Source organism: Dipodomys ordii, unplaced genomic scaffold (assembly GCF_000151885.1).
Source record: "Dipodomys ordii isolate 6190 unplaced genomic scaffold, Dord_2.0 Scaffold62, whole genome shotgun sequence".
NCBI classification, from domain to species: Eukaryota; Metazoa; Chordata; class Mammalia; order Rodentia; family Heteromyidae; genus Dipodomys; species Dipodomys ordii.
Window position 1 is genome coordinate 3,797,853 of NW_012267278.1, and position 27,355 is coordinate 3,825,207.

At 36.4% G+C, this 27,355-nt stretch overlaps 1 protein-coding gene across 2 annotated transcripts in view; it reads left to right on the forward strand.

Annotated features, from left to right (window-relative positions):
- Atg5 (autophagy related 5) overlaps positions 1–27,355 on the forward strand; it is a 75,825-nt gene that overhangs the window by 43,281 nt on the left and 5,189 nt on the right. For both annotated transcript variants that reach the window (XM_013022439.1, XM_013022440.1), the window contains 2 exons: positions 1,153–1,247; positions 17,908–18,025. In XM_013022439.1, the coding sequence (XP_012877893.1) occupies positions 1,153–1,247; positions 17,908–18,025 (213 nt within the window). The remainder of the gene's footprint in view (positions 1–1,152; positions 1,248–17,907; positions 18,026–27,355) is intronic.

A 27,355-nucleotide genomic window follows, 5' to 3' on the forward strand; every position in this document is an offset into this window, starting at 1 on the left:
TCAAGGCTAGCGCTCTACCACTTGAGCCACAGCGCCACTTCTGGCTTTTTTCTTTTTGCTTATGTGGTGCTGAGGAATCGAACCCAGGGCCTCTAGCATGCAAGGCAAGCGCCCTACCTCTGAGCCACCTTCCCAGCCCTGAATTTTTTTTTTTTTGTTCTGTCGTGGGGCTTGAACTCTGGGCCTGGGCCCTGTCCCTCAGCTCTTCAGCTCAAAGTAAGCGCTCTACCACTTGAGATATAGCACCACTTCCGGTTTTCTAGTGGTTTATTGGAGATAAGAGTCTCATCTTTCCTGCCCAGGCTGGCTTTGAACTGAGATCCTCAGATCTCAGCCTCCTGAGTAGCTAGGATTACAGGCGTGAGCCACTGCTAACCGGCTAGAATTCTTTTTTTTTAAACCACTAGATTGTGGAATTTAGTGGCTTAGATTTATAGTCTTATATATTAGTGTAAATTTTAGTAGTGTAGAATTAGATCATAGTATAGAATTCAGTGAATCCAAAACATTAAAAAAAAGATTAGTCAGTCTGATGTTTAGCTGTAATTGAGAGTTTGCAGTGTCAGTTCCACATCAAAACCTTTAATACTTTTATATTTAGTGCTTTCTTAGTCTACAAATATATAATACCTTTTTTATGCAGGTTCTTTTTTATACAGGTTCTGGCTAACATTGGTATCAGAGCCAGATCTCTGTTACTACACAGTGTTCTTTGCCTTATACAATGGTCATGTATCTGGTTTTGAGATGCTCTCAAACTCTCTCTTTTGTGTTGGTGGTGGGGTTTGAACTCAGGGCCTAGGTCTGTTTCTGAGCCTTTTCACAAGGCTAGCGCGTTACCACTTTGAACCACAGCCTCACTTTCAGTTTTCTGGTGGTTTTGGAGATAAGTGTGTCATGGACTTTTTCTTTCTGGCCTGGTTTTGAACCATGATCCTTAGTCTTCAACCTCCTCAGTAGCTAGGATTATAGCCATGAGCCACTGACACCTGGATTGGGATTCTGTGAAAAAATATCTTCTAAGAAAAGAAAAGGACTTAGAAAAACTATTGTATAAATGATGAGGAAGATGTTTCAACAAACTTCCTGTCTTCAAACAAGGTGTATTCCATTATATTGCTCATTTTTAATAATGTAATTTGTATCTTTCAGACAGATTTGACCAGTTTTGGGCCATCAACCGGAAACTCATGGAATATCCTGCAGAAGAAAATGGATTTCGTTATATCCCTTTTAGAATATATCAGGTAAGATATAGTACTTTGAAAAAGTACTTTTGCTGTTTTTATTTTGAAACAGGGTTTCATTATGTTCAAGCTGACCTCAGGGTCTAGCCTCCATTTCTGTTCAATCATGGGCTATCAAGTCCAGAGAAAATTACTCAGTTTTTGAAAAGCTCAGACTCTAGTCCACAACTCTTGGTTTCATAGTAGCAAATAACTCTAGGGTTTTCAGAACTGTCATTTTGGAGGTAATCAGTTTGGCACTACAATGACAAATCGAATATTTGTCTTATATAGAGTTGATACTGATTATGGTAACTTTTAGTATTGCCTGATTTACCTACTTGATACAATTTATTTGTAATCCCTGAGTCAATACTTGAAGCTTTTTTTTTTTAGTCTTTCACAGATGTACTGAGTAGTAAAGTAATTGATTTGCCTGATGAGCAACCATATGAGTTGGAAAAAAATAACACTTTGCCATTAGTCTCAGAATAAATGCCCTTTTCATATTTTGTTTAGTGCTTTCTTAAAACATGTATTTTTGTGGCTTGTGTGTTGGTGATTTTTCTTGTTCAAATTAGTTCTAAGCATTATGCTGTTTTTAGTCTGAAACACATAAACCATAGTCATGTGCTGATTGGGTATTGAACACATGACTCAGAAGGCTTACTTCCCCTTGGCACACTGGTTCAGTATTTGTAAAGTCCATGTTTTTAGTATTTATGCAATACAAATACAGGACATACTGTAGGGGCAAGGAGATAGAATATGGGTGTGTGTTTGAGAATTGTTTGATTGGTTTTGAGACAGGATCTTGTTGTGTGGCACAGGCTGGCCTCAAACTCAGTCCTCCTGCTTCAGCCTCCTGATTGCTGGGATTCAGGTGTGTGCCACCTGGCCCAGCTCAAGAGTGTTACTGTTTTTTGTTTTGTTTTGTTTTTTAAATAAAATTCTACCGTTAGAAAGTGGAAAAGTAGTAGAGTTCTTAAAATTTATTTGAACAGATCTGGCTGGCAGATTGAGATTCTTAGAACAGAATTGCCTGCTGACTGATGAGGAGATTGGGTAGTTTCTCCTTCAACAGAGAGAGGCAGAGAGCCTGAGGTCTTCTTTGGTTCTCAGTTGACTGATAATAACTTTTCTTTTGGCTCTACACTCTTTCCACTTTCTTATTTTTAAATAGAAGTTTGAATTGTGAAGAAATTTTATGGAAGTCTTAAGAGCTATTGCTTTTACTAATTTATCATTTTCTTGTTTTTCTCATTTCTCCTATTTTGCATGTTTGAGTTTTTATTCATGGCCTGACCAAAGGAAGATGACCCCTATACTCATTTTTCCTAATTGTATGATCTGAAAGTAACATCAGATTTTAGTTGCTAATTTCTGATTGGTTTGTATGGTTGAGATATTCTGTAATCAGATGTGGTTATTTATACAATTTGATTATTTGCAGACTCCCCCCCCTTTTTTGTTTTTGTGTTGTTTTTTTTTTTTGTTTTGTTTTTTAGCTGGTCGTGGGGCCCAACTCTGGGCCTGGGCGCTGTCCTCAGCTCTTCAGCTCAAAAGCTAGCGCTCTACCACTTGAGCCACAGTGCCACTTCCAGCCTTTTCTGCTTATATGATGCTGAGGAATTGAACCCAGAGCCTCATGCATGCAAGGCAAGCACTCTACCACTGAGCCACCTTCCCAGCCCTCCCCCCTTTTTTATTAACAGGAATCATCTGACTTAAAATAGGAGGAAACTAAAGAGCTAAGATTTTATATAATTTGTACTTTAAACAAATGAAAAATTTAAGAACTAAGTCCAGACCTAATTCTGGAATATGAAAGTTGAGAGTGTTTTAAAAACATAATTATCAAAAGTTGATAGGAGGAAGTGGCATTGTGGCTCAAGTGGTAGAATGCTCGCCTTGAGCTGAAGAGCTCAGGAACAGCACCCAGGTCCAGAGTTCAGTCCCCACAACCGACCAAAAAAAAAGTGTGATTGCTGGTATTCTGTAAGATAGACTTTCTTTCCTTTCTTTCTGTTGTGGGGCCTGAACCTCAGCTCTTCAGCTCAAGGTTAGTGCTCTACCACTTGAGCCATCGCACCACTTTGGGCTTTTTCTACTTATGTGGTGCTGAGGAATGGAACCCAGGGCCTCAAGCATGCAGGACAAGCACTTTACTACTGAGCCACCTTCCCAGCCCTGTAAGATGTTGGAAAATTGTTCCTTTTATCTGTTGTAGTATGTTATCATGGGCTCAAAATTACTGTAATCAAATGAGAGAAATTCAGTGATAAGTTAAATTCTTAAAGCTCTTTAGAGAAACAGACCATGTTTCTGTCATTTACATAACAGTTTAGTATGGTGTGTGAGTTTCAGATTTGTGTTCCTGAAATCCAGGTGCTTCAGTATGAGCCAGTATTCTAGAAATGAGGTTAATGACAGGAAGTGTTTCAGAAATGTAGCCAAAATCTTATTTAGAACATATATCTAAGAAATGGTGATTTAATAAGGTTACCTGTCAATACAAAATGGTTATGAAGTCTTTTGTTTTGTAATGAAAGCTAGGTATATATCATTTCCATTTTTAATATATCAAGAAGTATAGTGCAATACATAAGTAATTTTTCAGCATTTCACCATTGTTTGTTCTCCTGAAATAGATATATTTTCTCTGTTAAGAATAAAGCATAAATCCTCATAAGGACAAACCGTATTTTATTTTTCGTGTGTCCTATAGATGTTTTCAGACTTTGTCCTAGTAAATAATTTGCTTGGTGTTGATTGTTTCATCTAAAACTTTCACACCTTTAAAAAGCAATAGGTAAATTGAAGCCTGTAGGTGGCAGCCCAACACAGCAAGTTTTGGAAGCCATTACCGAGTAAGCTACTACTCAGATCTATTTAGGCTTAATTATTGCCTTTGAGGTTTTTTTTTTTTTGTTTTGTTTTTTTTTAATGGAAGCAATGTAAACTGTTTTGGGCCAGATTTTAAAACCATAATGTATAGGAGTTGGAACAATTTGATGCAGATGATGTGCAGTTTTGATTTTAGAGCATTGATTGAGAATAAACATGACTACTTTTTGAGCTTTTTAAAAATTAGCCTTATCTAGTAATTTCAGATTAACCTGATGGGAAATATTATGTCTGTCTTTATAGCTAGAAAAATGTAAATGAGCCAAGTTAATGGTATTAGTCCCAATTAAAATAGTCAAAATAAGCTAGGTCATTGTTTCATTTAGTACTTGTGAAATTAAAAACAGGCATAGTAATTTAAGCTAACTATATATGGTAACAATAATTAATATTTGTTGTACTTAGTGGTTGATACTGTTTTAATTATTTTTCCTGGATTTTTTTACTTTCTCATCACTATTGGCCTCTCTGTTATGCACTAATATTGTTTTATTTTTTAAAAAACTGAAATAATTGAGATTAATATTGATAAATGGGAACTTGTTCAGGTTCACCTATCTATTAATTAAGTAAGCTCCCCTTTCTCGTGGGTTGCCAGTACTAGGGCTTGAGCTCAGGGTCCCTTGCTTAACTATTTTGCTCAAGACTGGTGATCTACCACTTTGACATATGTTCAGTTTCCAGCTTTTTGCTGATTAATTAGAGATAATAGTCTCTTGTATTTGTCTGTCCAGGCTAGTTGCCATTTGGGATCCTTAGATCTCAGCTCTACGAATAGTTAGGATTATAAGTGTGATCTACCAGTGCCTAGCAGAGGAGAGTCAGTATTTGAATCAGATTATGTAGTGTGGCTCCAGAGCTTGTCTTTTATATTTAAAATTTTTTATTTCTTTAGTTTTTCCCCTTTACTTAATTTTCATTTGAGACTGAGTTTCAGTTTTCATACCTATCAAGCTTTTTATTATCTTTCCTCTGTGTAGAGAAAATGCCTGAACAGGCCTGGGAAGGTGGCTCAGTGGTAGAGTGCTTGCCTTGCATGCCTGAGGCCCTGGGTTCGATTCCTCAGCACCACATAAGCAATAAGAAAAAAGCCGGAAGTGGCGCTATGGCTCAAGTGGTAGAGCGCTAGCCTTGAGCTGAAGAGCTGAGGGACAGTGACCAGGCCCAGAGTTCAGGCCCCATAACCGGACCACCCAAAAAAAAAAGAAAAGAAAATGCCTGAGCAGAAAGTAAAACCATAATGGCCTCCCTTTTTAATGTGAGTTTAATATGTAGAAGAAAGTATTTTAAAGTTTATTTTCTCACTTTTATTATCATTTATATTTTACAGCACTCACAGTTAATGTGAGACTTCCTATGGAATATTGTCAGCACTCCTATCAAATGCCAGGATAACCTGTACCTTAGATTCCTGATACTACTAGTCTCATATGATGTTAGCCATAGCAACCTATGCTTAGTCCTTGTCCAAAGAATGTTCATTCCCTCAACCTAATTCAGAAATATCTCTCTAAAGCCCTGATTAACTTCTTTATATCCTATTAACATTTTTATTTCAGTTCTTTTTATATTATGTAATGATAGCCTCTAGAATATTTCTTAGGATGATCATTCATCCTATTGACAATTTCAGGTTTCAGAAATCTGCTTAATCATTTATTTCAATAGTGAAAACAACTAATTTTTTCCTGTTCTTCTCATAAATGATTTTCATATACCATGCCAAAACACATAACACCTGTCAGGGAAGAACAGAATTACTAGGCTTTGATTCTTAGTAGTGGTTCCTTCTTTTGGGTAAATATGAGAGTTGCTTTTGGTATAGTCATACTTTAAAAATTACTAATGCTAATACTTTCAAGAAGGTTGTATATAAGAGAATATTAGATAATGTCAGAGTCATTTGTGAATATTAGAAAGAAAATCTATTGAAAAGAGAAAGTCTAATTATCTTCTTTTTTTCAGTCTTAAGTGGATATCAGAGTTGTTGGGTCCTGTTTCTGATTTTGAATATTCAAGGTTTTATAGGATTTCATATTTACTTTCCTTTGTAGTTCCATGCAATTTTTCAAATAATAATTACTGAGATGAAGCAAGTACAGTTATATGTACAGGAATGCTGACATGTACACAGATTATATTGATACCACATATACAAAAAGTATTGACATCAGATTCAGACCATCTATAACTTGGTAACTTGGCTAGTAGCCTCTGCAGTTTGTGATATATTAGAATCGTAACTCTCAGTTAAGAAATACAGTCTGACAAGGTATTGGCACTCTAATTTCTCTTTAGAAGAAAAGGTTAGATTTCTCATTGGAACAAAAGAAAACATTTTAGTTTTGCTCTTGCTGGGTTTGTCAGGCGGGGCCAGATGCCCCTCCCTACGCCTTTCACAAAATCTCATGTTGGGATAGGTGACAATGTTGTCTGACATCTTGTATTCATATGCTGTTTTGTCGAATGTGGGAACTTCTTTGTACAACTACTTAAAGATAATAATAAAAAATGTTAAAAAAGAAATATAGTCAGATATAAATATTTAGCTACGTTGTCTGATTTTACAAAATGGAAAATTTTATAGAGTATATTGCATACTGAATAGATGTATTTTACAATGTCCTCCTTAAAGACTGATATAAAGGAAAGTCAATGCTGGTTTAAGGAACTACTTACTATTTGAGAGTATTGCTTAGAGAATTTAGAAAGGCTGAGAGAGAAAGATCCCTAGTAATGAAATCTAATTATAAATACATTCAGTAGGATTGAATTCACATTTCAAAATCATATTAAGATGACTGCATGTCTTGTGGATGTGATCTTTTGTGAAAGTCGTCCGCCTGTGCCACATGCATGTTGGGACATACTTATGAATACATAACAAACTAATTGAAATTGTATTAGTGAAATTATATCAATCACAGCTTCAAATGATTATTGAGTTCATAGATAAATTATGTATAGTTACTGGTCACGTTAATGTGAATGAACCAGAAATCAAGCTAATATAAATTACTTATTGTTGAACATTTAGCCATATTAGAATTTGTTTTCATGTCTTTGTGAAATTAGAAATTTAGAAATGTAGAAGTGGCACTATGGCTCAAATGGTAGAGTGCTCACCTTGAGCTGAAGAGCTGAGGGACCGTGCCCAGATCCAGAGTTCAAGCCCCAGGACTGACCAAAACAAAAAGACTAAGAAATTTAGAAATGCAGGGAAATAATATATATTAAGAAATAGCATATTTTCAAAGCTAAAGACCTAGTACTCTAGTGTATGCTTATTAATATTTTGTCTATTTTTGTAAAACAAATATAAACAGGTTACTTTACATACACTGTAGGAAAGAGCTCATTGTGCTTGTTTAAAGAATCTATTTCAGTAAGTCTACCTTGGTTTTCCTTTTATCTTTTTTCCTGCCCTCTTTCTTATTTTTTTGCTGCCTCATCTTTTCTTCCTTATATCATCCTTTTTTCTTTGCCTCACTAATCTGAAAAGTGTTTCTACTACTTGTAGAAAGCATTTCCTATTTTAATTAAAGTCTTGAAGTTTACATTTTAAAGCAGAGCTTTGCTAAAGGAAAACTACCTCTCTTAGCTTACATTTAGCTTTTCATCATGATGAGGATAATTATCTGTTGCTTCTAAGAAGGTAAGCCATAGCTAATTTCTGACTCTGTTCATGTTTAAAGTAACTTAGAATCAGCTTCGGAGAGTTCTGACGTCTGCTTATGTAATGTAGCATCTATCTTCACTAGGTGTTCATTTTAGCTACAGATGCTTCATATAAAACAGGGTAGAGTAGCTTTCAAAAGGATTTGCACATCAAAGTGTAACCTCTGCTTTTTCATTGCTTCAAGAATGCTTAATCGAGTAGAATTAACAAATTTGCTTTCCCCCAAATCATTGTCATTTTTAAAGAAGATATCCATACTTTTAACTTCTAAGCCTTTCTGTTCCATAGCATAAATAATGAAGAAGTAATATTAGTTTGGGATGGTTAAACAATGGTCACAATAGATACTTTTGTAGTTCATGTTTTGTGCAATGAGGAAAGTTTCCCTTAGATGCAATTCATTCTGAGCAATGACACTGCCATTCTTGAATTCTTTTTTTTTTTTTTTTTGGGTCCAGTCGTGGGGCCTGAACTCTGGGCCTGGGCGCTGTCCCTCAGCTCTTCAACTCAAGGCTAGTGCTCTACCACTTGAGCCACAGCACCACTTCCGCTTTTTTCTTTTTGCTTATGTGGTGCTGAGGAATCGAACCCAGGGCCTCAGGCATGCAAGGCAAGCACTCTACCACTGAGCCACCTTCCCAGCCCCCATTCTTGAATTCTTAAATGAAATTCTTTGAATTAAGCATCTCATTTTAAGTTTTAGTACCATACTCTTCTCATTTTTGTAGTTTGGTTAATAGTTATTCATGAGGCATGGGTCATGAGACAGCAAGTGTTATGTTAGATGCTGTTGGCTCACCCATGTAGCTAACTCAGGAGGCCGAGATCTGAGTATTGTGGTTTGAAGCCAGCCAGGCAGGACCTCTTAGGTCCAATTAACCACAGAAAAAGGATGAAGTGAAGCCGTAGCTCTAGTGGTAGAGTGCTAGCCTTGGGCACAAAGGAGCCCAGGGACTACACCCAAGCTAGTGTATTCTTTGCAGAATTGTTTTTAGTTCAATCCTTTTCTATTTCTCAGATGGATAAATTAAATTACATCAGACTTTGATGTATAAAATTCTCTTAAAACCATATTTTAAAAAAATCATTGCTTTGTGGTAATAAAAAACAATTCTTAACTATTTTAAAATTTGAATTATGGAAAAGAAACATAATATGACCTGTTGAACTGGAGTTTTGGACTATTCTCTTGAAATAAAATAATACTATTGGGATGTATGAACTTAATTTGGATTCTATATACAGTCCCCTGTTCATATATTATACAGGAGCCAGAAGTAGATTTTTGGCTCCAGTGGTAGAGTGCTAGCATTGAGAAAAGAAGCTCAGGGAGAGCACCTATACCCTGAATTCAAGTCCCAGGACTGGCACAAAAAAAAGGGGGAAAAAAAACCTCACCAACTTTATTGATGTATAATTCTGATATCCAACAGGTTATTTATTTAAAGAATACTATTTGGCAGACTAAAAGCTGTAACTATTGTTCTGTTTATCAAAATGAATACCAGGAAGTGGAAATGTGTTTTTTGGGGGAGAAGGTAGAAAGCACATGTGGTCATTATAGTCAATGTACATAGCGTAAGTATTGAAATATGTAATTTGAAGGTAGGGTTGGGAAAGACAAATGTGGAGAATGATGGAAGGAGGGACATTGACCAAGAATGATTGTATTCATAACCTGATTAATGAATTGCATTCTTTGTAAAACTACTTAATAATTTTTAAAAAGGATACTGTTTGTTAAATTTAGGATATTCTAAATTGTTTCTGCATATTTTTGATATTTGTTATTTTCTGCATATTTCTAAGCAGTTAGTAATTACGATATAATGCAAAGTCCTTTGTTTATTTCATGTCCATATATAGTCAAGGTTCATTCTTATAGTAAAATATTAGTACCTCATTTTTTATAGCTTAGTAATGTCTCACTGTATGCTAATTTAACATTTTGTTTATCTTCTTAACCAGCTGGTAGACATTTGGATTGTTTCTATTTTGGGCTATTATGAATGTATGCTGCAGCGAACACTCATGTATAAATTTCTAGTGGACATTTATTTTCAATTACTGTGAGTAAAGTTTTAGGAATAAAGTCATTGGGCAGTTGTGTGTAATTGTTTATTAAATAATCTTTTGAAATATCATATTGCCAGTCTATTTTCCTAAGCATCTGTACCACTTTACTTGCCTAACAATAATGAATGAAAACTTTAGCCTCCTAGCCAACACTTCCTATTTTTTGTTGTTGTTGTCCATGTTGGGGCTTGAATTTAGGACATGGGTGCCCCTGAGCTTTTTTTTTTTTTGGCCAGTCGTGGGGCCTGAACTCCTGGACGCTGTTCCTCAGCATTTCAGCTCAAGGCTAGTGCCCTACCACTTGAGCTACAGTGCCACTTCGGGCCTTTTCTGCTTATGTGTGCTGAGGAATGGAACCCAGGGCCTCATGCATGCAAAGCAAGCACTCTACAACTGAACCACCTTCCCAGCCCCCCTGAGCTTTTGTGCTCAAGGTTTACACTCTGTCACTTTGAGCCACAAGGCCACTTCCATTTTATTTGGTGGTTAATTGGAGATAAGAGTTTTATGGACTTTCCTGTCTGGGCTGGCTTCTAACTGCTATCCTCAGATCTCAGACTCCTGAATAACTATTATTATAGGCATGAAGCCACTAGGGCCCAGATCCTATATTTTCTCTCAAAGGGTGTTTTTTTTGTTTGTTTTGTTTGCTTCATTGTTTTTTTAATTTATTTATTTTGTGCTGGCCAGTGGCTTTAACTTTTGTGCCTTTTTTGCTTTCTTCTGGGTAGTCAACTTGCCAGAACTTCACTTTCCAATGTCACATAGCTCCTTTTAAAATTCATTTGTTTTTGTTTTTACTACTTTGATTATTTGTACAACTTAAAGTCCTGCTTAATTTGTTTTATGTAAGTATGTCCTAAAGATAAACAAGTTCTTCAGGTACCTGTGATCATGCCTGTAATCATAGCTACTCAGAGGCTGAGATATGAGGATGTAGTTTGAAGCCAGCCTAGGCAGAAAGGTCCCCAGGAGGCTCTTATTTCCAATTAACTACTCATAAACTGTGGAAGTGACGCCATGGCTCAAATGATAGAGTACTGGTCTTGAGTACAAAGAAGCTAAGGGACAGTGCCTTGGCCCTGAATTCAAGCCCAACAGCTGACCCCCCCCCCAAAATTAAAAAGTTTACATTCAAAAAGTTCTTGACTTCCAGAAGAAAATATTGATTACATTATTCCCCCTCCCCTTTTTTTTTTTTGGCCAGTCCTCAGGCTTGAACTCAGGGACTGGGTACTATCCCTGAGTTTCATTTGCTCAAGGCTAGCCTTCTACCACTTGAGCCACTTCTAGCTTTTTTTGTGATACTGATGAATTGAATCCAGGGCTTCATGCATGCATGCTAGGCAAGCACTCTACTACTAGGCCACATTCCTAGCCCACATTATTCTTGTATTAGTCTTTATAGTTTGATACAATAAAAACGCAGAAATTGTTTATTTATTTGTACCAGAACTGGGGCTGTGTTCAGGGCCAGGGCATTGTCCTTTAGCATTTTTTGCTCAAGGCTGGTTTTCTAGCTTTCTACCACTTGAGCCACAGCTTCAGTTCTGCTTTTTTGATAACTAATAGAAGATAAAAGTCTCATGAATTTTCCTGTTCCAGCTGCCTTGAAATTGTGATATTTAGATCTCAGCCTCCTGAGTTGCTCTAGGATATTATAGGCATGATCTAAATCTTAAGGCCGATAATAGTGCTAACCTGTAATGCTGTTGCTAGTATGTCACAAAATATATTTGGTATTGTCTAGACAGAATTAGAATGAATATAATTTAAAGAAGACTAAACAAACTTTAAACCAGATATGTGGATATTATTTGCAAGAGTGCTTTTCTTTAATCATAGTCTCAATTAAGACACTGCTTCTTTGAGATTATGTGTCCCTAACTATAGTAATGACAGCTTTCCAAATGTTAATTATTATTTTTTAGTGTTAGGAATATTAAAAATGAACTTCAGACACTACTACTGCTTATTTTCAAGTCTACTTTCCTCTGTAAAAGATAGTTTCCTTCCCATTCCTTTCCTTGTTCCTTCATTCCCCACTACCAAGACCGTTTATAGGATCTGGGAAGGTGGCTCAGTGGTAGAGTGCTTGCCTTGCATGCCTGAGGCCCTGGGTTCGATTCCTCAGCACCACATAAGCAAAAAGAAAAAAAAGCTGGAAGTGGCGCTATGGCTCAAGTGGTAGAGCGCTAGCCTTGAGCTGAAGAGCTGAGGGACAGCGCCCAGGCCCAGAGTTCAGGCCCCACAAAAAAAAAAGACCATTTACTGTAAAAGTCTAAAAGCACTAATATTAATTTGGTCTTTTTTTTACTATAAAAGTGTGGATATATATGTTTTCCCCCATGTCCTGGGGCTTGAACTCAGGGCCTAGACACTGCCCCTGAGCTTTTTTTCCTTAAGGCTAGCACTCTACCACTTGAGCCACAGCGCCACATCTGGCTTTTTCTGTGTATGTGGTAATTTAACAGGAATAGGTATATCTTAGGCCAAATACACCTGTCAGTTTGAAGTATTTATCTCTTGTGTTTTTGATGCATATATCATTGTTGGTAAAGTCTAGCAGTATATTCTGTGTAAAGCCCTGGTTCCTTTTACTTTGTACCACATAGTATTAATAAGATAACAAAGAAGACTGAAGGTTGATTTGCTCTATAATGAATTCTCTAACTTTTCTTTGATTCTACATTTAATAGTTTAAAAGAGGAATGGAAAAGACCTAGTCATTGTTGACCACTTATTTCATTAGTTTTTTTTTGGGGGGGGGCGGAAGGAGTGGAGGGGTTGTGGGGCTTGAACTCAGGGCCTGAATGCTGTTCCTGAGCCTCTCTGTGCTCAAGGCTAGTGCTCTACCTCTTGAGCCACAGCTCCACTTCTGCCTTTTTGGTGTTTAATTGGAGATAGCTGGCCTTTGCTTAACTTTGTTTTTCTTTGCTCAAGCTCTACTACTTGGCCCACCCTCCAATTATAAGCCTTTTGCTAGTTAATCTGAGATAAGAGTTTCACTTGCATTTTTGCCCAGGTTGGTTTCCAACCAGGATCCTCAGATCTCAGCCTCCTAAATAGTTAGGATTACAGCTATGAGTCACCGGTTTAACTCTTTATATGTATTTCTGTTATCATTTACCACTGTATTACAATATGTGTTTTTGTATAAGTCAATAAATTTATTAGCATAATGATGTTCTATTCAATGTACAGTAAATGTTTTACGGCTATTTTTTATATAGTTTTTGTTGTTGTTGTTATTCTTGCATCAGTAGTGTGAGGTCCTGGTCCCAGATACTACTATATTTTAGGAGATTTGCCTTGTTATCCCTATGCTTTTGCTTTATGTTCCCTTTAAGCCCTTTTTAAGCAGGAAACAACAATATTCTTTCTTCTCAGTTCTCATAATACCTGTTATCACTGTTAATGGAATGTCATGTATGTGATTCAGTAAAATTCTGTATTATGATTTATAGTCTGATTGACAGTGTAAGTTTTTTATTTGAAATTCGATATTCAATGAAATTTATATTCTAAGTTCTTTACTCATATTTAATAATATTCTGCATTGTGCTTTTTTAAAATTAAGAATCTTTAAAAAATGTTTACTAGTATTAATAGTTTGTAAGGTTTGTTTTGAGACCAGGTTTCCCTAAATAGCCCAAACAGGCCTGCAAGTTCCTATGTAGCCCAAGCTGTTATAACTCTGCCTTCTGGTGTTGGGATTAGAGGCACATACTCTCTTGGCTGCTTGTTTGAAAATTGAGTATCAAGCTGGGCATAGTAGACTGTGCCTATAACCCCAGCCACTAGAGAAGAAAAGATCACTTTGTTTCAATGAGTAGAAACTCTTAGTGGGATTCTTTCATCTCTTGATGGTCACTGACTATAGCTATAAATTATCATATATAACAAATCAAAATCTCTTTATTCACAAAAAATGTCTTATCACCAAAACTACAAAAGCTCATTAATACTAAGCTAGGAATAGAGTTGACTATGGGGTATGTGTTATTATAATCATTATAGTATGTAACCATCTTCTTGGTTCATACCTCAACATAAACCTTTATTAGTGTTCTGTAAAATACTATAAAGTATCACTTGGAGGTGGTAGGGTGTTGAGACAGGATCTGGCCTGGAATTGTGCTATCACTGCCAGCTTAAAGTCACATTTAATAAGAATTATTTTGGTAGGTATGTAGTGGTAGTACATTGTGATTTTTTACTATATTTCTTTAATAATGATGTGTTGAGCATCTGCTTAAAAAAAATCATTTCTGTGTTCTCTTTAACAAAATTTCTGTCCCTATCTTTTGCCAGTTTTCTAGATTGTTTTGTGTGTGAGTTTGTGTGTGTGTTTTGTAAGTCCATGAGGGGTTGAACTCAGGGCTTGGGGGGTTCAACTCAGGGCCTGGGTGCTGTCTCGGGGATCTTTTGCTCAAGGCTAGTGCTGTACCACTTTCCGACATAGTGCCACCTCCAGTTTTCTGGTGTTTAATTCCTGCCTGGCTTATTCAAACTGTGATCCTCATCTCAGCTTCCTGAGTAGTTAAGTGTGAACCACTAGTGCCCAGCTCCTAGATTCTTTATTTTTTTTAAAAAATATTGAATTTTGAGCATCTGAGCATGTACCATATATTAGAAATTCAGACTTTTGTTGGAAATATTTTTTAAAATCCAGTTTATCAGTATTTTATTTAATGGTAGTAGTACTGAGGAAAGTGCTATACCTGTCTGAGACATGCTCACCTCTTGGTATTAAGTTTTAGATGTATTTTGGATAATGTCCTAAAATGACTTTGTTTTTTTCTTATTTCATGTAAGTGAATACTAAAATATAAGCTGCTGAATTTCATGATTTGGTACCTTTTGTATCAAGACAAGTGAATTTAGAGTAAAGAGATTGAAACTCAGAGATATAAAAGTTTGTACTACATTTGTATGATGTTAAGTTATGCATAAGATAATGGTTACAATATGCACAGCAGTGTCCTAATATGGTGGTGATCCTGGTAGCGGTATGGGCCTTTCAGTTACAAGTTGCCATATGCCAGGGTTATACTGTACATTTCATTATCTCAAAACCTATACAATGTGGGTGTTACATCCATTCATATAAATCCATATGTGAGTTATTTTCAGTTGAGGTAATTGAAGTTTACATATGTTAGATATTGTGCCAGTAGTTCCAAAATAAATAGTGGAACCAAGACTTTCAACCAGTTCTTTCTGGCTTCAATGCCTACCCCTCTTTTACAATTTTTTGTTGTAGTATATACTGAAATCAGTCATAAGACTCAAACTCCTATCTCTATTTGTGGTAATGTTCCTCTTACATTATCTATATATTTTCCAATTTTTAAATTTCTGAAGTAAGTCAGCATTTCTTGTTTTATCATCACTGATGTTAACCTACTTGGCTGTGCTTGGGATAGGCTCTTTCTTTGCACTTGCAGGCAGCCCTGAGAGTTGTCATGATACCACTACAGAATTTAGTATTGTTAACTAAGTGACTATGTTAATTGCACAAGATTGTTGATGAGCAGACCTTTTTATAAATAGCTTTTCAGTGCAGAGACTGGAAGGAGAGGTGCTTAGAAATAACAGGGCTTTTTTTTTTTTTAATATGTAGCTAGTGTGACTTGAGTATTCCTGGTTATATTGTTTTCAGGTAATTTTATAAGAGCTAAGCCACCTTACAGGTCAGACTATAGGTAGTCCATTTTGAGTGTTTCTTTAAACTGAGAATGCATTTCTGCCCTTGTTCTACTGTCCCAGCTGTCATTATATAAACTTGTCTTATTCAGTCAACTTCTCGCTGGCTAGCCTCATTTTACCTTTTAACCAAATCATCACACTCAGTGGGACTTGCCATTAGACCTCATCACTTCACTTCCTTTGCCTCTTCCTAGCCCAAAGTGCATGGTGGCTGTCTTGTTGCGACTGCAGTCTTCTAGCTGTTCCTTCCATCTGAACTGTTAACCCTTATTATCTTTACCTAGTGAACTACTTGTCTGGGCATGCTCTTGTTCTTGGTTTCAATTTGTGTGGGGAACTATGGGCTGCTTAAACAAGTACACAGCCAGGCACAAGTGGCTCACGCCTGTAATCCTAGCTACTCTGGAAGTAGAGATCTCGGTTCAAAACCAGTCTGGGCAGGAAAGTCTGTGACACTCTTACCTCCAATTAACCACCAGAAAACTGGAAGTGGCACTGTGGCTCAAGTGGAAGAGGGCAAGCCTTGAGCTGAAGAGCTGAGGGACAGCATCCAGGCCCAAAGTTCAAGCCCCATGGCCGATGGGGAAAAAAAAAGGCACAGGATGGGGGTGGGGGTGGGCAAGGAGAGAATTTTAGGGACAGCGCCCAGTTCCAGCTTTCAAGCCCTAGAATGTGGCTTGAGGAGCCAGACTTTAGTGGCTTACACAACCTACTCAGGAGGCTGAGATCTGAGGATTGTGGTTCAAAGCCAGCCTGCACAGGACAGTCCATGAAACTCTTGTCTCCAAGTAAGCATCAGAAAAAGCCAGAAATGGAGCTGTGGCTCAAGTGGTTTAGTACTAGCCTTGAGGAAAAAAAATCTTAGGGACAGGCCCTGAGTTCAAGCCCCAGGATCCCTCACTACATACAAAATTTGAAGTACATTAATCATACATTTAAAAAATTACTAAAAAGTTCAGTTTATGATGTGAATTATGTGCAATTGCATATTACTGAGATCTTATTTCTGAGAGAGAGTGCAAATGAATGAATTCGTGGTCAAGAAAAAGTGGTAGAAGATGAAATGCTCGTCATATACCAGTTGGCAAGAGCCTCTGTATTCTGGACCTTGATGCATCCATCAGTAGGGTAGTTGAGGAAAATGAAGCTGTTTTAAATGTGGGTAAAGTCATGTAAATAGTATTGTAAATATTACTCAAATTCTTAGGAGCCTGTCATGCCATAGAAATTTGCTTAATAAATTACCTTGAAATTTTATAATAGACTTGAAAATTTTTCTTTATTTTTTGAGGGGTTTGTTTGTTTTTGGATTTATTTTGCTGGGAGCCAGTACTGGGTCTCAAACTCAGTCTTTATTTTTTTATAATTTTTTGGGGGGGTCTGGTCATGGGGCCTGAACGCTGTCCCTCAGCTCTTCAGCTCAAGGCTTGTGCTCTACCACTTGAGCCACAGCGCCACTTCAGGCTTTTTTCTTTTTGCTTATGTGGTGCTGAGGAATCGAACCCAGGGCCTCAGGCATGCAAGGCAAGCACTCTACCACTGAGCCACCTTCCCAGCTTAAACTCAGTCTTAAGCTGGGTCTTAAGCTCTTGCTTGGCTTTCTTGCTCATAGCTGGCACTCTGCCACATGAGCCACACCTGCCTCTAGTCCCCCAATGTGTTTAGCCAGAGTTTATTGTTGAACTTGATTGTTAGGTCTTACCAGACTATTACTTGCGTTATTTTTTTGTCACCTTTGTCCCTTTTTACTTTTAAATATATTCTGATCAGGGGCTGGGAAGGTAGCTCAAGGGTAGAGCGCTTGCCTTGCATGCATGAGGCCCTGGGTTTGATTCCTCAGCACCACATAAGCAAAAAGAAAAAAAGCCGGAAGTGGTGCTAAGACTCAGGTGGTAGGGTGCTAGCCTTGAGCTGAAGAGCTGAGGGACAGCGCCCAGGCCCAGAGTTCAGGCCCCACTACCGCCCCCTCCCCAATAAGTAAATAAATAAATAAATTCTGATCAGAATTTCCCTCTCTGTTCTTTTTCTGTTTTGTTTTTCAAGGCCTGACTTTTTTGAAGAGTTTGGCCAGATATATTTAGAATGTCTTGTGCTCTAGATTAGCACAATTGTATCCTACGGATTAGATGTGCTTGATTTATCATGTTAAAAGTGTTACCACATCTCTGATGTTAGGTATCTTGATTACACCTTACAATGCCAGCATAAAAATGCAATGATCTATTAATCTCTAATTAGCAGCAGCAAAGGTTTCATTGTTTATTCATTTTATTGGCTTATTTTATTTTTATTTTTTTTTTCAAATAGACAACGACAGAACAGCCTTTTATTCAGAAGCTATTTCGTCCAGTGGCTGCAGATGGGCAACTGCATACACTAGGAGACCTCCTTAAAGAAGTCTGTCCTTCTGCAGTTACTCCTGAAGGTAATGTTGTGCATAGCAACATTTCTGTTTTAAACGCTTTGTTACTTAGGTTAGGACAAGCTTGTTTTCATATATACCTCAAAAATATAGATAGGTTTATGGTAATTTTCTATAATATTTTTGGTGTTCCCATGATTTGAGCTGTCACATAGAGTTAGATGTGGAATTTCTCAATAGTACTATTATATTGATTGTATTGGTATGTAAAATGTTTGCAGACATTTCATATTTGTACATTAGGGATGCTTAATCATACCCACATATGCACATGCACACACACATTTCTTCTGTTAATAATTTCCTAATGACTGGATTCTAATTCAAGCCTATGATTAATCATTATTGATTAACTTTAGGAGAAATTTTCAGTGGCACATTGCCATGTTCACTGAAACATTGAATAGCCTTTTTTATTGTATTAGTTTAGTGAAAATTAAGGCATTATTATGAAATTAATATTTTAATGTTGCTTGTGTGTGTTGCCAATACTGGGGCTTCAACTCAGTTTCTTGTGCTCTAGCTTGCCTTTTTCACTCAGGACTAGAGCTCTACCACTCTTCAATTAGAAGCATTTTTGCTGGTTATTTGGAGATAAGAGACTCATCATAGACTTTCCTGCCGAGGCTGGCTTTGAACCAAGATACTCAGTTCTCAGCCCTCTGAGTAGCTTGGAATACAGGTATGAGCCACTGACACCTGGCTCTATTATGTGTAATTTATGGTTATTTTTTCCACAACTCTGTAACTTTTCATTTTATTTTGAAGAATAAAAATATTCCATTTTGGTGAAGTACCCTTAAGTTCCAATTGTGATTTAGAAAATCTTGTTTTTTTTTTTAAACTGGTCTATTGCTCGAACTCCAAGCCAAGGCTCAGTCCCTGAGCTCCTTTTGCTCAAGGCTAGCACTCTACCACTTAAGCCACAGCACCAGCTTTTTCTGTGATTAATTGAAGAGGCTCATACTTTTCTGCCCAGGCTGGCTGTGAACTCTGATCCTCGTAGCTCAGCCTTCTGCATAGGTAGAGTTACTAGCTTGAGCCACTGGCACACAGCTAGAAAATCTTTCTTCTCTTTGCCTCTTCTTTGGTCACATCATAGATATTTTTAGAAAATAATAGTCATTTAAAGAATTTTAAGGAAAATAGCACCAATTAACTGTTTCAGTAAAGAACTGCTCACTGTTTATGGTTTAGTATACCTATATTGTATACACCTATATTTAGTACTCCTGTATATTATGAGGTCTGGAGCATATTGACATACTGACACTCAAGTGTCAAAAACTTTCAACTTATGTGTATAGTACAGCTAAGAACCGGCTGTCATACAATAAAAAGAGAAAGTACTTATAAAACTTAGGTGGCTCTATTGTCTACCACTCCCTACAAAAAATGATTCAAGTGTCAAGGAGGAATTTTGTCTTAATTTATCATATGACATTAGAATGTACTAATATTTATGAAGACGTGCATTAGGTCATTGTTCTTGTGCAGTAACTCATCATGACCTGGTTTATGTGTTGTCTTCTTTTGATTTGTAAGTGCCTAGGGGAGTTAGCCTAGTTAGAGGTAACAGGAAATAATCAAAGGTGAGCTAAGGTAAATTGTTTCTTGTGGTTTTGCTGTAATTAAAAATGACTCAGATTTAAGATTCTGTACTATACCTGAAGTGAAATACTTTATTTGTTCATTAAGAACAACATATGCTAAAGTTCCAGTAACAGAATCTTAGTGTTAGATTTCTACTTTTGAAAAGATAAACATGGTAAGCTTTGCCTATCATATTTATTTCCCGTTCTGGTAAATTAGGTTGAAATACAATTGCCCTTTTTCATCTATCAATTGATGTCAAAGTTTTGTTGGTTAGTCCTGTAAATGTTGGGCACCTCATAACCTAATTTCATACTTCACTTGCTTTACATGTGTAAAGAAAGGCTTATATTCCATGATAAATAAGTAGACACTCCCTGTATCACACTTGCCAAGGAAAACAACATTGTGACTGTTGGTTTTCCCCTGTCCGTTTCTGTCCTGCTTCATGACTCCTTGATATCTTTACAACTATTATTTATCTCTAGGCTTCCCTGTGATGCTATAGAGTTCATTATCAGCCATTTTCTCTGCATTGTCTATACTACTTTGTGATATGAAAGATTCTAAGATGCGAAGGACATAATCCCTTCCTTATAAGCCTTTGGTCTAGTTGGATTAGACAGAAAAATTTACAGTTACTGTATGATCATGACTGCATATAGGCAAAGAATATTAGGAAGAGCTTAGCATTGTCCTTACTGATTTTGGAGAACAGAGTAAGAACTCAAATCTTAAATAAGCAATGAGAGTTGGGGGCATAGCCCAAGTGGTAGTAAGAACGAGACCCAGAGTTGAACCCCACTACTCCACAACTCCACTGTCACCCACATACAAGTGTCATAAATGGAAGATAACAGAAGCTAGGCAAATTAAAAAACAGTAGAGGGTCAGGTCACACATCCCACACATTCATTGTAAATCCTTCACCCAACCACCCATGGGCTGGTTGCTAGAGGGTGATTGGAGCTGTAAAATGTTCCTGTGCCATTTGCTGAAGAAGCAGAATTTTTCTGCTTTTTTCACATGTATGTGCATAAAGTTTTCAGTAACATCAGAAATGTTTGAAAGATGCTGAGGAACTTCGTGAAGTTAAGCCTTAGAAATTAGAAAATCCAGTTTGGGAATTGTAACAAAATTATTTTATTCTTAATATGCTTTTTAGAAAGATCACAGAATAATTGCTATAAGTTAGAAATGAAGTTCATACTTTTTTCTCCCTTTGTTCAGTATGATTAGATTGTTTTTGTACAGTAAATTCATTGTATGATGGGATGGGGTGACACATTTTTTCAGGCACAAACAAGAAACATCTAAATCTCATGCTGACCATAGCAATGTTTGGACAGAATTAAAGCTAGTTGATCACATCTTATGACCTGAGATTTGAAACCTTCAGTAATCATCTGCATTATGACACTTCCTCCTCTTGCAACACAAGCCAAGCCTCCTCAGATTGCCGGTTTAAGAGTTAAATAATAATGGTTTTATAATTTCAGTATTTATACATTTATTTAGAATTTGAATTAGAATAGTTTCCCTTTGTACTTTCCCATATTTGAATTGAGCAGTCATGAAATGGGTCAGCACACACACACACACACATTGTCAATCCTTATTTTAATATAATTTACAAGTATCTTGCTGTTTTTAGTATTTCAAACACTGAAAAAAAATTGTTTTGGTAAAGACAACAGTAAGTTAAACAAAATCAGCTCAGTAAATTTTTCCTTCTTTGCCTGTGTCTCAGGACAGAACTTGATTTTCATTAATACTGAGTGGCAACATAGAGCTAATTTCTTTTGTGATGTTTATCTGGTGTGATTTGAATGTCAGTCAAATTTTCTGTCATCAGAAGCTTTCTTGCTGGTGCTGCCAATACCTGTCATTCTCGCTCTATTTTCATTAGTTGTGGGCACTTTCAGGCAGTGTTAAGTGATGTTGGGTAGATTGCACTCTTGGTAATTTTGCAGCACCATCAGCATTTATATTATCATAGGTGCTCATATTCTCAGTTCTTGGAATGGTATTAAGAGAACAGATGGGCTTCTGTTGTATTGAAAATGGCCGATATAAATTGATTGGAGATGATAGTATTCATCAGACTGACATCCAGAATTTTAATAATTCAAGGGCAATGACTAAAACATCTCCAAAAGTAGGGGACTTTCTTCTCATATTTTGAACATCATCAGAAACTTGTCAGAATGAGTCTTATAAAATATACTCCTGATTTTGTTACTAATTCTAACAAGCATGACTTCTTTTCCAGCTGCCTTGAGTGTAGACATCTCACTTTTCATCAGTTTAGAAACTGAACATTAAAGAGGACCACAGTGGTATTTTCAGAAACCCTTAATTACCAGCCTTTTCAAACAGAGTCAAAGATTTTATTCCATATATATGGGCCAGTTTGAGCTCTCTCAGTGCCTGCATGTTTTGCTGGTTGCTACAGTTTTCATAGAGTTGGTCATTATTTGTGTGTTCTTACCTGATAATAACTATCAAAGTTGCCACGTTTCAAAATTGCATTCTTTTGGGAAATAGGGCTTTAGTGCATATGTGTACTATTTTATAAAGTAAGGTTTTTTTTTTTATCTTGTGTTTTCCCTGTTTTATAATTAACTGTGCGCTCACACATGCATGCATGTACACACCAGTACTGGGGCTTGAAATCTGTCTCATGCTCTTACTTTGCTTTTTTTGCTCAAGGCTGGTGCTCTGCCACTTGAGCCACACCTTTTTCTAGCTTTTTTGCTGGTTAATTGGAGATAAACATGTCATTGAGTTTTCTGCCTGTGCCAACTTTTTACTATGATCTTCAGATCCTATTACTCAGCCTCCTGAGTAATAGGATAACACATGTGAGCCACAAGAACTTTAGCCTTTTTTTAATAATAATTTTTTTAATCAGAGTAAATGGTTACATAAATTTCACAGTATTGTAGGATAGTAATACTTAAAGTTACAAACATTTTTTTTGGAGGGGGTCAGTAACGGGGCTTGAACTCTGGGCCTGGGCACTGTCCCTGAACTGTTTGGCTCAAGGCTAGCCCTCTACCACTTTGAGCCACAACACCGCTTCTGGTTTTCTGGTGGTTAATTGGAGATAAGAGTCTCAAGCACTTTTCCTGCCTGGGCTGGCTTTGAACCATGATCCTCTGATCTCAGTCTCCTGGGTAGCTCAGATGAGTCACCAGTCCTGGCATAGCTTTAATATTTTTGTACAAATTGAAAAAAAAAGCTATACTCATGATAATTGCAAAGTCAGTTTATATAAAGAAGCAATTTAGACATGTTATAATCCTCCTACAAATCCAAGTTCTAGTTAATGAAAGAAAATATAATCTATAGTAAACTATTTACTGTAAGCCAGTATCAAACTCATTATGAAGATAGACTTGCTCAAAGTATGCTGAAAGATACATTCCACTTAGTATAATCATGTTTAAATCTATAAAAGGCCCGCCTGTTTAGTAAGTAGTTTTCTTCAATTTATCATAAATTCTTGGCCTTAGTTGGCTCCTTCTCCTTTTTTTCCCTATGTCTGCTTTGTCTTGACACATGGACATTATTGACTAATCTTGGTGATATACAATCTCTTAATATCTGAGACCATTGATACATCTTTCTAAAATCAAAGAAATCTAATTTCCTTCATTAATAGAGATCATGAGATTGCTTAACCTAACAAAAAATGCCTCCGAATCCCCTCTTTAATTATTGTTCCTTATATTAAGCCCCAATGAGTTAACATTGCTTTCTTAAAAGTGGGAAACAGAGGCCTGTACATCTAATGTTCCATTCTTGTACTTCATAACAAAATTCGCTTGCTAAAATAGTAAACTATTTATGCAGACAGTTTAAAGCAAACTCTTTATTAAAACAAGTTCTGTGGAACTTTAGTCTAGCCATGTATAAAACAATACAATTATTTTATAATCTTTACATGGCTTATAATGGTCCCAACTAGAATTATTGCTCATTTAAAGAGATAAAATACTTTGAGCATATATTTTCAAAGTTCTACATTTAGTGAATAAATCTTAATATCTTAATTTTGGTGTTATGTCAAGAGGCTTTATAAAAGCTTATTAAAAAGATCTTACTAAATTTTAGTTAGATTTTCAAATTTATTTCATGTCCCCACTAACAGATATAGAGGCAAATGAATTATGTTTGGGCATGGTTTGAAATTATTCTTTAAAATATTAGAAGTTAAGGCTCTGAAAATACATTGGGGCTAAAACAATACAAAATGTAAGCTAGAAGACGTATAAATAGGTAAAGGTACATAGGATGTATTTACTAGAATTTGTATTCAGTAAGTCCGCACTGCTAAGAGAGTATAGGTCCGGAAGATGTTAATGTAAGTATTTTTAAATGGTTTGTTGTTCTCTGATAAGCAGCACTCTCCTTCTGTTTGTGATCATAGGATAAAAGCTCTGTAAGCTTGTATATGTTCATTTTTACTGCTACATCGTGTAGTATGCTCTTAAGATTGAGATCTCATTCCCCAGGAAGCATTTCTGTCCAAGATTAATTGCCCTTTTAAAATCAGCGTTTGATGTATTCCTTTGGCTATATCCTGGCTTGGTTTAACCCCCTTTGACCTGACCTTACTATTACTGCCACGGCTAAGTCAAAATCCTTCACCATGATGTATGCACTTCAGATTTCAGCCTGTGCTTTTTCATGTCGATGGATTCAATTACTTGGCATTTTACTAATGAATGTATCAGAGGTTAAAAAATTTGTCACATAGAATAAAATTGTTCAGACTAATGGTAATCAAAAAGCTTGCCTATTTGTTTAAATCTTCTTCAGAAGTATTACATATTTTTTCCAAAATTTTTCTCTTGACTATAATATATAAACATGAAGTCACAAAGCTAAATACAAGACTCTAGACTTTTATTATTCCATATTCAAAGTTAAGACTTTTGAAAAGAAAAAATTTAATTCATATTTTCTCATCAAAAGCTTATAATCCCTTAAAGATAATACCATCCATTTTTTTCTTTTTTAAACTAAGAAATTTTATTAATGTATTAATAATAATTATACTCAAACGTGTCAATAGAATCATACGTAACTTCTTTTTACACTTTTAGGTTATTTATATTGCTTATTGAAATTTGCTTTAGTAATAAAGACTAATATACATGTTGCTATGGATTTAATTTCATTAGTAATAGAGATTTTTCATAGGCCAAACTCATTATGATTTCTTCAAGAATAGTACACAGAAAGTAGGAAAATATATAAAAATATTTTGCTATTTCAATTATTTTTCCCTTTATCTTCCTCTCCTTTTACATAAAACAAAATAGAAGAAATCATACATGGTTAACTGAAGCTAATAGGTAGAACATTTAGTTAGGAATCAAGCTTATTTACAATGAGGAAACATGTAAAATTAAGTTAATTAACATGTGAAACATTTTAAATCAAACACATGCTACCATGGGTGCCACTGTTTACAGAATATTGAAGGGCAGAAAACAGGAAAGCAAGTCACAAGATAAAGGTTTTATAGTATCATTGCAATAAATGACCTATATTATAGCTAATTAGACATCTGTTCCTAAATAGGTCACATTTTTATCCCGCATTTTAAATCCCCTAGAATACTACTGGAAATGTCTAGTTCCTGGAAGGGAAGCTTTCCAAGAAGTGACAAAGATCTATGCAGTGTTTTCACCTTTTTATTTACAGTATTTTTATTATTTGTGCAAGTCCTGGGTCTTGAACTCAGGGCCTGTTATTGTCCCTTATCTACCCCGCCCTTTTTTTGGGGTGGGGAGTCAGTAGTGGGGTCTGAACTCTGGGCCTGGGAGCTGTCCCTCAGCTCTTCAGCTCAAGGCTGGCACTCTACTACTTTGAGCCACAGTGCCACTTCTGGCATTTTCTGCTTATGTGGTGCTGAGGAATTGAACCCAGGGATTCATGCATGCAAGGAAAGCACTCTACCACTGAGCCACCTTCCCAGCCCCCTTATCTCCTATTAATCACCAGAAGTGGACCTGTTGGTCAAAGTGGTAGACTGCTTGCTAGCTTTTACCAAAAGAGCTCAAGGACAGCACTCAGACCTGAGTTCAAGCCCCACGTCCAACAAAAAAAGGCTTAGTCTTTTAAACAATAGAATCATAATATACTAGTGCTTATTTGACTTAGGAAGTGTATTGTACTGAATTTTTACATTACAATAAGTTTATGCAGATGATTTATCTACATTTATTTTGAAAGTACTTTCAAATATTTAATTTTTATGGTTATTGAGTTTTTAATTTTCTTTTTTTGTAAACATCGTCCAACCTTAATAATCTTTGCCAATCCTGTAATTGAATCCATGATTTTTTTTATATCTTTTGGTATATTGAATACTAAAAGAATTCTCATACCTTTGCTCCTAAGAAGAGAGGTTCTTTGCTTTTTGTTATTAAGCTGTGACCTTTTAAAAACTTTCCCTTCCTTCCTCATTTGTTTTCCTAAGTATTGTTTTTGACACCTGGGAGGGATGGAGAAAAGATTTAGTCACATAATTGAAAATATGTACTAAACCAAGCCCTGTGTCAGCAGATACTCCATTTAATCCCCATTGTATTCCTGGAAATTTAAATTCTGTATCCACAGTCTATGGTGAGGAATAGAGATCAGAAGTTAACTGAGTTGCCTAAGAATTCAAAACCAATAAGTCATGGTGACTGAAAGAAATATTTTACTGTTTATTCATTAAAGGCCAATATAGCAGAGCTGGAAGAATACTAGTAGTCCTTTGCACCAGAAGTTTATATGAGACTCACAGAGTATGTCAAGCAGCCATAGGTTCTAAACCAACCATCAAGACTTGGAAGACAATCTCCATATAACATCATCCAAAACTTCTCTATCTTTTCCTGTGTTATATACTTGATGGCTATACACAACTTTTAAAGAATAAAGCCAGTACCAGTATATGTACTAAGACTGACTCTAGAGAACTCTATTCCAGAGATTGATCCAGAAAGCCTGGAGACTTTCTGAATTTCCCATATTATTCTTATTGTAAGCTAGATTTGTAAATTGTGCATCTATACTGATAACCTCCTTATATTTAAGGAAATCATCTGAAAGAGAAGATACCTGACTACAGTATTCATTATAAGAATTCTCTCATGTCTTATGCATACTACTATATGTCATCATGGTAATTGTATATATACCTATATAGGCTTTTTTTTTTTTTTTTTGTCGGTCGTGGGGCTTGAACTCTGGGCCTGGGCGCCGTCCCTCAGCTCTTCAGCTCAAGGCAAGCGCTCTACCACTTGAGCTACAGCGCCACTTCCGGTTTTCTGGTGGTTTATTGGAGATAGGAGTCTCACAGTCTCTCCTGCCCCGGCTGGCTTTGAACTGAGATCCTCAGATCTCAGCCTCCTGAGTAGCTAGGATTACAGGCGTGAGCCACCAGCGCCCGGCTTAGGCATTTGTTTTTATAGTTTATAATTTCTTATTAGTAACTGTGCTGGTGTACACAAGGCTGAAGGAGTGGATTCAATGTCTTGCCCCTTATACCTTCCATAATTTGAAGACCACAGGCCTACATCCTGTGTCAGCAGTTGGCCTCAAGAAATGTGGGGGATAAATTTCAGTTTAGAAATTACCCAGACATGTGCTTGTGGCTCACACTTGTAATTCTAGCTACTTAGGAGGCTGAGATCTGAGGATTGTGATTCACAGCTAGCCCGAGCAGGAACGTCT